The sequence below is a fragment of the Prunus persica genome, chromosome G8, assembly GCF_000346465.2.
Source record: "Prunus persica cultivar Lovell chromosome G8, Prunus_persica_NCBIv2, whole genome shotgun sequence".
Taxonomy (NCBI): Eukaryota; Viridiplantae; Streptophyta; class Magnoliopsida; order Rosales; family Rosaceae; genus Prunus; species Prunus persica.
This window is the reverse complement of record NC_034016.1, coordinates 21755369-21767404: the sequence shown is the minus strand read 5'-3', so window position 1 is coordinate 21767404 and position 12036 is coordinate 21755369. Positions and strand designations below refer to the sequence as shown.

The following is a 12036-nucleotide window of genomic DNA, read 5'->3' as shown; positions in this document are numbered from 1 at the left end:
TACACACTAAAGCCAAAAGACCAAAAGGTGCAAACTTGATTTGATGAGGCAGCTCTGCAGTGGCAATTTCAATTTGGTACAAACTTTAACTATATGCCATTTTTATATGGGACAAGTTCCATAACTTCAACAAATAATTGACTCTTCTTCAAAAGCCAGTGGCCTTCATTATAATAGAGAGGAGATGGAGGCACCAACACCAGCTTTGACTTCTTGTTGATACAATCTTATTTTCATAAATTTAAACCTATTTTTTTCACAACCTTTTCAGGAAAGATCAAATAGGTAAGTCAGAAAGTTGATTATATTGTATTTTTGGGTCAAACAATTTTGTTTGTTTATTTATTTAAGTTGTTACAATCGATAAAGAAAATATGATTTTCACACTCAGTTTAGACAGACTTCAATAAAGAACAAATGAGTCCAAACCTGATTTTCAATAAATTATTCTTCTTGTCTGGCACAGACTCTACAGAAAAGATTGCCATCTAGCAGCAAGCAAGAAGCTCCATTGGGATCTCACTCTGTCACTCTGTCACTCAGTCACTCATGATTTGATGCATTGTTTGTGCCTAAATTTCTACTAATATGAAGACCCAATTAAAGCACAGGTGGCTGGCTGGAAGCAATCAGTGCACCAGCAGCAGGGCACAGGGCACTCTGATTCTTCTTCTTTGCCTAATGCCACTGTAACTGTTCACAAATCACAAAGAAAGAAGTAAAAGACCCAATTTATATATATATATATATATATATATTCAAGTTTGGAAAGTGCCAAAGCTGGTGGTTTATTATTTGGCAGCTTTGCGTACAGCCAATTTTAAATGTTGTTCACCCACCGGTCATCCAGCAACACAAAAGAAAAAGATTGATGGGGATATCATTGTCACCTGATATATGCAATCTTAGGCCATGATGAGCCCAACAGAGTAACACTAAGAGCACTCAACACATTAATGTATTTTGTTTGCATAAACTAGAACTTAATACATGTGTACTTGGAAGGAAAGGTAATGTGTCATTATATAATCCTAGGTTAGTTTTTTTTTTTTCTTTCTATGCTGTCAAAATCGTAGTGACTGTGAGCCTGTGTATTCATTGAATTCTCCATTCTATGTTAATAGTGAAAAAAGAAAAGAAAAGAAAAGCACTTGCGCTAAATTTGTTTCTAAGAGTGATCTTGTACGTTAGACTAGAATTTTGTATGATAAATATATTTTAAGTGGAAGTTTTGTGGTTCTCATAATAACATGTAATCCCACTCATCCTTTTTAATTTCTACTTTAGTGAGCTTTACACATAATAGAGACTTAATTTAAGCAAAAGCTATTTTATGCTCGGTGGGTTGCTTTCAATGGCCATGATTACAACCCCCAAAAGCACTGCAACCCCTCAGGAATCCTGCAATTCCTCAAAAACAAAAACCATGTAAAAGAAAGGTCACTTCCTCTCCCTCACTACCTTTCACCGAAAAGTTCAAGTGCAGCTACAATTCCTTGACTTTTACATATTAAACTCATTATCAACACTCATTAAAAGTATTTGTGTTTCAAAGTCATCATCAACCCTTTGTTCCTGCATGGATTCATGTGACTTTCTCTTCACTCCAGCATTCTCTTCCCTCTCACACACATGACAAAGAGAGAGACACAGAGAGAAAGCAATCAAACCATCTGTCAGAAAACTGAATGATTTGTTATGCAACTGAAAATTCACTTTGAGTTGGGTTTTTAGTGCGCGCTAGTTATATTGTTGAAAGAGTTACACTTTTGAACTTTGGTAGTGGGATTGGTGTTGCAGAATTTTCAGTGGGAATTTTGAACTCTAGGTGTTTGAGGAAAGATGGGTGTTGTCACCATTGGTGAACTGAAGCCTAGCATTTCAGGGAAGCGGTCGTTTCGTCCAAGCTCCAGTATCAGGCATGCCACAGAATGGTAATGTTCTCCTTCTCTGCTAGCTTTTGATTAGTTACCAGCATTTAGTTTCCTAGTTGCAAGAGTAAAAACTCATACACACAAAACACACCAGAAAGTTTGTGTCTTTGAATTTCAGCCTCATTTTCTCTAGCTACTCGTCTCATGGTAGTTTAGTTTCCACCTACCAAAAAGCATTTAACTTTGGTGCCCCAGAGTTCATTTGTTGCATGTTTTTTTGGGATTTAATTTGTCCAAGACAGAGCCTGGGTTTCTCATCTACAAATCAACCTAAGCTGAGCTACTGAGGTCCCCCTAAATTTTATGGAAGATAACATCTCATGGCCATGAACCCTGTGACCTTCTACCTGACACAACCAAATCAAAACGACAGTGGCACGAGGTCCAGGCGAATTGCTGTCCACATGCTGCTATGTTTCACTGTCAACATTTTGAAGTGCCAACTGCCAAACGCAGTTAATGCCTTCTTGCATATCAATTATTTTTGCGCCTTTGTCATCTGTAGGCCCTCAAGGCTAAACATGTACGGACAAGTTGTACATTTGGTCACCGAGTATGACAAATCTTCTAGCTTTACATAAGAGTAACAACAAGCAAATCCACACCCTGCTAGCTTGTTAATCTTAAAGGAGCCCACATGGTGCCCCTGTATTTTTGTAAGGCCAGTGAATTTGGCCAATTTGGTTCCATTTCAGGAGCAAAGCAAGTTCTTCAAACTTTAAATCAACTTTTTAATCCTTTGGCATATCTGGCCTTACTGCCTGTGCAAACTGCAATCCACTCATTTTGAAATTATTGAGTCGTCCCTATCGAATAATTAGTCGCTAGGGAGGATCACTCTGTCCATATGTTTGAGATGTTCCACTGTTCTTAGGTTGAGCACAAATTGTGTAGTGTTCTTTCATGAAAATATATAGAAGAAGCTCCTGCAAAGTTTCTGACATGTTGGTACCTATCAGCATGTATGCATGCAATTCTAAATTATAACTTGGTTTTTAGTTTTCTTGTCTCTCTTCAATTCCCTTTTAATAAAGTTTCCATTTTGCAGGCCAATCTCTGATGTTTCCAGCGATCTTACTGTGGAAATAGGAGCTTCAAGCTTTGCACTTCACAAGGTAAGGAAAATCGTTTCAGCACTAGTAACGCTATTATTCAGTCAACTTCTAGCTTGTTATAGATCAATATCATGTGACAACTAAATGAACAGTATCGAATTATGAAATAGTATTAATAATGATCTGGACCTTTAATAAGAAAAGAAAGAGAATTAGTAATGTGATGGTGACTATTTTGCAGTTCCCTCTAGTTTCTCGGAGTGGAAGGATTCGGAAACTGTTGCTTGAAGCAAAAGATTCGAAAGTATCACGCATAATTCTATCTTCTGTTCCCGGTGGACCGGAGGCATTTGAGCTAGCTGCAAAATTCTGCTATGGAATTAATGTTGAGATTACACAATCAAATGTTGCCATGCTCCGTTCTGTATCCCACTTCCTGGAAATGACAGAAGAGTATGCTGAGAAAAACCTGGAAACCAGAACTGAAGCTTATCTGAAGGAGATGGTGCTCCCAAACATATCAAAATCAATATCAGTTCTTCATCGTTGTGAGACCCTCTTGCCAACAGCAGAAGAAACCAACCTGGTTAGCAGGCTTATCAATGCAATTGCAAATAATGCATGCAAAGAGCAGCTCACCTCTGGCTTATTGAAACTTGACCACAACTTTCCTACAAAAGCAGCTCCAATTATGGAACCTGAAACACCTTCAGATTGGTGGGGGAAAGCGCTTACAGTGCTTAGTCTTGACTTCTTCCAACGGGTTCTATCTGCAGTGAAAACCAAGGGTCTTAAACAGGATATGATAAGCAAAATTTTGATCAATTATGCCCATAATTCTCTTCAAGGTCTTGTTGTCAGGGATGCCCAATTGGTAAAAGGAAGTCTCTTGGATCTAGAATTGCAAAAGAAACAAAGGGTCATTGTTGAAGCTATAGTTAGTTTGCTCCCAACACAATCAAGGAAGAGTCCAGTTCCAATGGCATTTCTTTCGAGTTTGTTGAAAACTGCAATTGCGGCATCAGCATCCACTTCTTGCAGATCTGATTTAGAGAGGCGGATTGGTTTGCAACTGGATCAGGCAATTCTTGAAGACATCTTAATTCCTGCAAATTCACATGGGAACAACCACAGCACAATCTATGACACAGATGCTATATTGAGGATCTTTTCAATATTTTTGAACTTGGATGAGGATGATGAAGAAGATAATCACTTGAGGGATGAAAGTGAGATGGTTTATGACTTTGACAGCCCTGGATCTCCAAAGCAAAGCTCAATCCTGAAGGTGTCAAAGTTACTGGACAATTATCTTGCAGAAGTTGCACTGGACTCAAACTTGATGCCATCAAGGTTCATAGCACTAGCAGAACTACTTCCAGACCACGCTCGGATTGTGAGTGATGGACTCTACAGAGCTGTGGATATTTTCCTCAAAGTGAGAGTCTCTCTCTCTCTCTCTCTCTCTCTCTCTCTCTCTCTCTCTCTCTCTCTCTCTCTCTCTCTCTCTCCATGTGTTTTAAGTCCTAAGCAACTCAACTTTGATTTACACCCTGTCTATATTCTGCATTTTCATTGTTTCTTTCCAAGATGTTGAGTACGAATGTGCATTTGCATCTGTTTATAGGTTCATCCAAACATCAAGGACTCTGAACGGTACCGGCTGTGCAAAACCATTGACTGCCAGAAACTCTCCCAAGAAGCATGCAGTCATGCAGCACAGAATGAAAGGCTACCAGTACAGATGGCAGTGCAGGTACTCTACTTTGAGCAAATCAGGCTGAGGAATGCAATGAATGGTGGCCACAATCAGTTCTTCTTTGGGGCAATAAATGGAACCCAATTCCCTCAAAGATCAAGCAGTGGTGCTGGCAGTGGAGCCATCTCCCCAAGAGACAACTATGCATCAGTCAGAAGAGAGAACAGAGAGCTGAAGCTTGAAGTTGCAAGAATGAGAATGAGGCTAACAGACTTGGAAAAAGATCATGTCTCTATGAAACAGGAGCTTGTAAAGTCTCATCCTGCAAACAAGCTATTCAAATCATTCACCAAAAAGTTGGGGAAGCTCAATGCATTGTTCAAGATCAATAGCATTAAGCCCCTAGGGGGCAAGGCAAGCTCAGAGTCCAGATTTCCATTTCAGAAGCGAAGGCGTCATTCCGTTTCATGACTGTCTAGGAGTGTGAATATATACGAGTACAAGAGTGTATAGTATTATTTCTGTATTGTATTAGTATAATTATAAATTTACAACTCATAAAACTAGTGTGGTGGCTTCGAATCTTAGTTTGACAGTTTTTGAGTGTACGTACTTGAGAGAGATTCTATTTATTTGTTATATAACTTGTGTTCTTGAGATCAAATCCCTCCTCCACTTTTTTGATCAATAATCATATGAATGTTTATATGTTTGTTTGAGACAAAACGATAAGATTATGTCATGTTTGATGTTCGACACCTATATCTATATGTGGTAAGCTTGGGTTTGGTTTGTCAATGTCAATGTCAATGTCATTTTATGAACCCTTCTTTTTATGGGATAGGTTTTAATTTGGCCAAGCAGATTAATGTCAAATTAGGCAAAAGGACCGAGATTATTAACGGAATGAAACACATGCACCAAATCGGTCAAATTCAAATCACATCAACCAAAATATAAATTCAAGCAATATAGAGGGACCAAAATGGTATTTAACTCTTTCATATTAATATAAATATGGAGTGGAAAGCGATTCTAACAAGCTGACTCTGTGGCCCAATGGATAAGGCGCTGGTCTACGGAACCAGAGATTCTGGGTTCGATCCCCAGCAGAGTCGCTAATTTGTTTTTGTTTTTGTTTTTTATTTGCTAATTTGCCACTTCGCGCGTTTTCAAGAAGCTTCGGAATGACGTCGTTTTTAGTATCTTGATGAAATGGGTCTCTCTGCGTGCAACCGTCGTACAACAGAAACGGCGCGTCTTTGAGGTGGGAGAGAAAGAGATGAGCAGGTCATTGCCCTTTTCCAGGCTCTTCAGGTACCTCCTCATAATAAGTTTTAGGGTTTTCAAATGATGCCGAGAAAATTGTTGATAAATAGAAAGTGATTCTAGAACCTACTGGGTTTGATTTAGTGAGCTTTTCTATAATTAACCCGAATTTGTTTCCTTTCTTTTTAGTTCAAATTGGAAATGCTCTAAAGCTTTTGAATTTAATTCTGTCTGTTTGGGTTCGGTTTCTGTAAATCACAGGCTTATTAGGATATATGATCTAATTCTATTCTGAGAAGACCCAGATGGGCATTGGCCATAGTTATTTGATAAAATTCATTTTCTGTTATACAATGGATAGTTCTTGTATGCCTCATTCATTGCATCTAAGTTGCTCGATAAGAGTAGAGTTGCTAGCTGGGTTTTTTATGTGAATGGGAAAAGAAAGAACTTGTGCATTTTGGGGTGTATTGCTTTGGCATCATGTTTCGTAGATCGAAACTGAGTTCATCTTGCTGCCCCCTGTGGTGAAGTTACCCTTCATCATGTGTAGTTGTATGGGTTGAATTTATGTATCTGATGTCTGTGTTTCAAATGATTGCTAGAAACTAGTTTTGATGGCCCTAAAAATTATGCATCACAGACAATAGAGTGATGTTTCTGCTTTGTTTTCAGTTGCATACTTGATGTTCCTGTATACTCTTGCAAGTTATTTTCTTTTTACATTATCTTGTTTGTTATTTTTTGCATTCAATTGGGATTATTTCCTATTTCTTGTTGCATAGGCAGCTGGAGCAAGAGATGGAAACTGTGGTAAAGGTATTGCAGCCTGGACCTTTAGGAATCATAGAGCACAAGTTCTCTGCTGAGGAGATACGCAAGGCAAATGCTACAGTTCAGAGGGCTGTGGAAACTTGGCGGCAGAATGCAATCCTAGAGCAGAGGAATCCACTCTTGAAAGATTATATTCATAAGTGAAGCATCTGCTCAAGCTAACCTTCACGAGTAATGGAGCAATCGAACTTTGTTGAATACATAAATTCTCTCCCTCTATGCGGGAAGTGAGAACCTGTTACAAATGTGCAGTTCATGTATTCCTTTCACAGTTTTGTTTTTTTATGATGTGATATGAAGAAGGAAATGCTTAATTTCGTTTAGTCTCAATAATTACGACTCATTTGGCAAGTATACATATGTCCTATCTTTCACTGAAGATGATAAACAGTGGAGACATTGTGTTGACATTGATAAGGAAATAAACTGCTTCCTTGTGAAAACAGCATTGGAGGTGCTGAACCAGTGCCCTTTCAATAGCCTGCCCATTTAGAAGTTCATCCAGCTCGTACACTGTAGGGTTTTCCCCATAACTCGATATCAGTGACTTGATGGTGTGGCTCATGTAGCTAGAGCTCTTGCTGAAGACTTATCGTATCTATTAATGCTAGTGCCTGTAACGATGCGGATTAAAAGCGTCGTGAATTGTTTGTGAAGTGAAATTAGTGGAGATTGCTTGCTTGCTAATAGCTATGTAACTTGTTGCTGTGAGGAGCGCTCGTGTTGGTCTGTTTATGTTGTGCATGTGTTGCATTGTAAGAGCAACTCCACCCATGAGGGCAAAGTCTAAGGCGAGGGCAAACAAGGGCTGCCACTATTCACGTGAATAGTGTCAGCCTTGCCATTTGTGGTTCCACCCATGAGGGCAAAGTCTAGGGCAATTACTATTCATTGTACTTTATTTCCTATTTTTTTATACTTTAAATCATTAATTTTGATAATCTTTTGTAATTAAATTTTCGGATAAGATTTTCGGATGAGAATCTCGGTTGCCACTTGTCTTATTCCAGATAAAATTTTTGGATATTCATTAATAAAAATTATAATCTCATATTTTCCGATAAAATTTTCACCCTCTAAAATTGTGCCACGTGTCCCATGTCAGATAAGATTTTCAAATATTTTTAAAAAAATTATAATCTCATATTTCAGATAAGATTTTCACCCTCTAAAATTGTGCCACGTGTCCCATGTCTGATAAGATTTTCAGATATTTTTTTACAAATAGTGATCTCAGATTTCAGATAAGATTTTCACCTTCTAAAATTGTGCCACGTGTCATCTCTATCTTCTGAATCCCTCTATAAAACTACACCATCAACACCACTCCTCTCACACCATCTCTTATATATTCCTTCATTTCTCAGATTTTACAAAATACATTATACTCTCAATGTCAAACTTCAGGAGGGTGTTGGAGAGGCAACAGAAAGAATGGGAAGAAATCCGGCGTAGACGTGAGGAAGAAGATCGGGACGCCGATGAAGAAGAGGAAGAAATGCTTGTAGCAGCAGCGGTGTGTATGATGAATCAATCAAGCCAACACCATCGTCGTCGTGCCCCGAATGTGGACAGACGCAGAGAGTCTCGGGGTAAGAATCTCTTGGAGGATTACTTTATCCCAAATTCGTTATATCCAGTTTCTAAGTTTCGAGAGAGATATAGAATGCAGCCACATTTGTTCCAAAAAATCATGTATGATATTTGTAATTACGACACATACTTCATTCAAAAGCATGATGCTGTTGGAGTTTTGGGTCTTATCCCGGAGTAAAAACTTACAGCTGCTTTGCGGATGCTTACTTATGGGGCATCTGCAGAGCAGGTGGATGAGATTGCAAGGATGGGAAAATCTACTATCCTAGAGTGCTTGGTGAGATTCTGTGATGCAGTGAAAAATTTGTACACGAGGGAGTACCTTCGCAAACCCACTCCGAGGGACCTGCAAAGGCTTCTACAAAAAGGCGAGGCTCGAGGTTTCCCAGGAATGATCGGAAACATCGATTGCATACATTGGCAGTGGAAGAATTGTCCTACTGCGTGGCAAGGAGAGTATGGGAATCGGAAGGGCCAAAAAAGTATCATTTTGGAGGCCATAGCTTCATTCGACACTTGAGTTTGGCATGCCTTTTTCGGGGTTGCCGGATCTCAGAATGACCTCAATGTCCTTGGTCAATCCCCGGTGTTCGACGAGGTATTGTGAGGTCATTCCCCCAGGTCACATACCAAATCAACAATACCGTATACTCTGGTGCGTACTACCTTGCCGACGGAATTTATCCTAGGTGGACGACATTCGTGAAAACAATTCCGAATCCCCGATCCGAGAAGGAAAGAAGCTTTGCTGCCTTTCAAAAAGGCTACAGGAAAGACGTGGAAAGGTGTTTCGGTATCTTGCAAGCTCGTTGGGCAATTATTAGGGGTGCTGCTCGGATGCAAGATGAGGAGGTGCTGCGGAGTATTATGATGACTTGGATCATCCTCCACAACATGATTGTAGAGGATGAGTATGACTACGATGCTCCAGAGGTGTTTGAACCCGATCCTATGAACACGGCGTTGACAAGAATATATGAAAAGCCAATGGGACCAAATGGCCTACTAATGGAGCCCGAACCGTTACTTCGGGATGGTCGATTCAACAACCCCATGATTGATCGTTATCAAGAAATGCAATCTTCATATGTTCACGAAAGACGTCAAGTTGACTTGATCGAGCACTTGTGGCAGATGAAAAGCAATCACAATGAATGAAGGCTAGATTCGTGCTTTGTTTGGAATTATGCTTTGTTTTTTAATTATGCTTTGTTTTTGTGTGTGGTGTTTTGTGGAATTATTGCGAGGTCTTTTTTATTATTATGCTTTTATGTATGGTTTGTTTTGTGTGTTGTTTGCAATAAATGAAGGTTTGTTTTTAATTAATCTTTGTTAGGAATGCTCAAATGTTTTTAATAAATAGTCCAATTATAGAATGCTTTTTTGATTGAATAAAAAAGAAACAATACAACAAATTAAAGGATAATACAACAATTTAAAAAAAATACAACAATTATAAAAAAATACAACAATACAATCTAATGGTTTTCATCATTTAGCCAATCCGTATTGCTAGGTCCGTCGTCATGGAAAAGTTTTCTTCTCATCACATCCCTTCGTTTATGCTTCCAATAGGCCTTTGTTTCAGGAGACATATGGCTCGTATCCATGGCCATGATTTTCATCTCTCTCTCATCGTCGTCTTTTTCTTTTGCATGTTGCTTTTCAATTGCAAAGGCTTCCAATCGTGTCTTGTCGTCTTCATCTCTCTTCAAGTCTCTCTCATATCTTAGAGAGTTGTTCTTAGCTATTTGCTCGAATATTTGAACACAATCAATGTTCGAAGTGGCCCCTCTCTTGGCCTTTGCCGCCTTTCTCCCAATAGGTCTCGGCGGACGTGGGAGTGGTGACTCCGTTTTCATTGGGGAGTCCAATGGCGAATCGGTTGATGGCGATTCGTGGAGCGGCGTCTCATGCAATACAACCGGGGGTGCGGTAGGAATAATTTTGAATCTGGAACAATCCTTGACAATTTTCCAACATTGGAAATGCACAAAACTTTTTTTCCCTTGCCCCGTGGCACCGAACCACATTTGTGCTTGTATGATCTATTCAAAATAAATAATTGGAAGTGCATTAAAAAAATATACAATGCAAGAAATTATAAACTATTTTGAAATGCAAGAATAAAATTGATTATGTAAATAAATATAGACAAATTGAAAATGCAAAAACAAAAATAAAGATTATGCATGAAATTATAAACTATTTTGAAATGCAAGAATAAAATTGATTATGTAAATAAATAAAGCCAATTAGGAAATGCAAAAAATAAAATAAACATTGTGCAACAAAAAGAAATAGAATATGCAATAAAAAAAAGTTACATTAAATTGATTAAAATGACAATTAAAAATATTTTACCTCATCGGAAAGATTTTGACTTCTCCGAATGTTCTCCCTTGCTTTTGTCAAGGCATTTCTCCATTTCCCTAACTCTTTGTTTAGAAGTTTCCATCTACTAGACAAAGCCATTTCGATCCAAATGGAACCCGATCTTTGACAAAATTCTCCATGAATTTTGCTCCACATATGATGGAACTTCATCTCATTGCCCGTGATAGGGTCATGACTAACGTTCACCCAAGACTCGCACAACGCAATATCTTCCTGGGTTGACCACGAGCCTCCAATTTCGACAGAAGATGCCATTTGTTTATTTTCTACAAATGGAAAGTAGTACAAAAATGTGAGTGGATAGTAAAAAATATTGGAAGGAGAAGAGTTTGTATGGAATTGGTGTGGAAAGTGGAAAATATGAGTAGAGAGTAGAAAATATTGTATGGAGAAGAAATTGTATGAAGATTTGGTGTTGAAAGTAGATAAAATGGTTAGGTATTTATAGGGAAAAAATACATACTTTTTTGGTATTTTTTTAAAAAAAATTTCAGAATTTTTTAGGATTTTTTAGGATTTTTTATAAATTTTTTTAGCCAAAAAAATGAGAACCATAGGATTTCTTTAAAAAAACCAATCGGAGACACCCGGTGGCGACACGTGGCATCTTTCCGTTGGAGCCTGCGTGTGATGACGTCAGCGCTGAGGTCAAGATGACGTTAGCGCACGGAAGTCAAATTTTTTTACCGTTGGCGCGTGTAAAAAATTTGAACTTACCGTGCGCTGACATCACCAAACTCGGGCTTGAGCCCAGTCTAATTTCGCCCTTGGGCCTGCCCTGGTTCGTAGGACCCGCAGCTTGCCCGGGCTTCGTCTGCAGCGCTGGAGCTCGTCTGGGCTGTCTCGGGGGCCTTTGGCCCGGTTTGATAGCAGCGCTGGAGCTGCTCTAACGAATAAAATATTAGATCACCAAAAAAAGTCATCGATCGGATTCTCAGATCATCGCCCTTTATCTTCAAGCATGATTAGTCGATAAAGACGGACCAACTTTGCTCTTTGAAAATTGTTAGCCGCAAAATATTTATGACATAGGCTTTAATTCATGGGGTCTAAGCAATTGTCAACTCAATGCATAACTTACGTACAAAGAATTGTTCTATAGTGAGGGTGCCATATATGGATCATAGATGTGGACCTTTATATTATTCATAGGTTTCATTTGAATAGTAACTTGACTTAAGTTTAATGAAATGATCTTGTGACTAATATGATTTTTCCCATAAAGGGTTCATATATGACGCCCTCAATATAG

At 38.7% G+C, this 12036-nt stretch overlaps 2 protein-coding genes and 1 non-coding gene across 4 annotated transcripts; all 3 read left to right on the top strand.

Moving 5' to 3' along the window:
• On the top strand, positions 1404 to 5352 carry LOC18767953 (BTB/POZ domain-containing protein At1g03010). 2 transcript variants are annotated; one of them, XM_007199690.2, is made up of 4 exons: positions 1404 to 1934; positions 2983 to 3049; positions 3231 to 4427; positions 4617 to 5352. In XM_007199690.2, exons 1-4 carry the CDS (start codon positions 1843 to 1845, stop codon positions 5157 to 5159), a joined length of 1899 nt encoding a protein of 632 aa, XP_007199752.1. In that variant the 5' UTR covers positions 1404 to 1842; the 3' UTR covers positions 5160 to 5352. The 2 variants fall into 2 exon arrangements, with proteins under 2 accessions (XP_007199752.1, XP_020409399.1); XM_020553810.1 differs by lacking the exon at positions 1404 to 1934 and adding an exon at positions 2599 to 2896.
• Positions 5734 to 5806, top strand: TRNAR-ACG. The gene has a single exon. It is a non-coding gene; the product is annotated as a tRNA-Arg (tRNA).
• On the top strand, positions 5818 to 7253 carry LOC18768985. Its single transcript, XM_007199427.2, has 2 exons — positions 5818 to 6005; positions 6743 to 7253. The coding sequence occupies exons 1-2, from the start codon at positions 5899 to 5901 to the stop codon at positions 6933 to 6935; spliced, it is 300 nt and encodes a 99-aa protein (XP_007199489.1). The 5' UTR covers positions 5818 to 5898; the 3' UTR covers positions 6936 to 7253.

Coding starts and splice junctions, on each gene's coding strand:
- LOC18767953 (XM_007199690.2), top strand. CDS start 1,843: ATGGGTGTTGTCACCATTGGTGAACTGAAGCCTAGCATTTCAGGGAAG. Junction 1,935..2,982: donor ATCAGGCATGCCACAGAATG/GTAATGTTCTCC, acceptor TCCATTTTGCAG/GCCAATCTCTGATGTTTCCA. Junction 4,428..4,616: donor CTGTGGATATTTTCCTCAAA/GTGAGAGTCTCT, acceptor ATCTGTTTATAG/GTTCATCCAAACATCAAGGA.
- LOC18768985 (XM_007199427.2), top strand. CDS start 5,899: ATGAAATGGGTCTCTCTGCGTGCAACCGTCGTACAACAGAAACGGCGC. Junction 6,006..6,742: donor CCCTTTTCCAGGCTCTTCAG/GTACCTCCTCAT, acceptor CTTGTTGCATAG/GCAGCTGGAGCAAGAGATGG.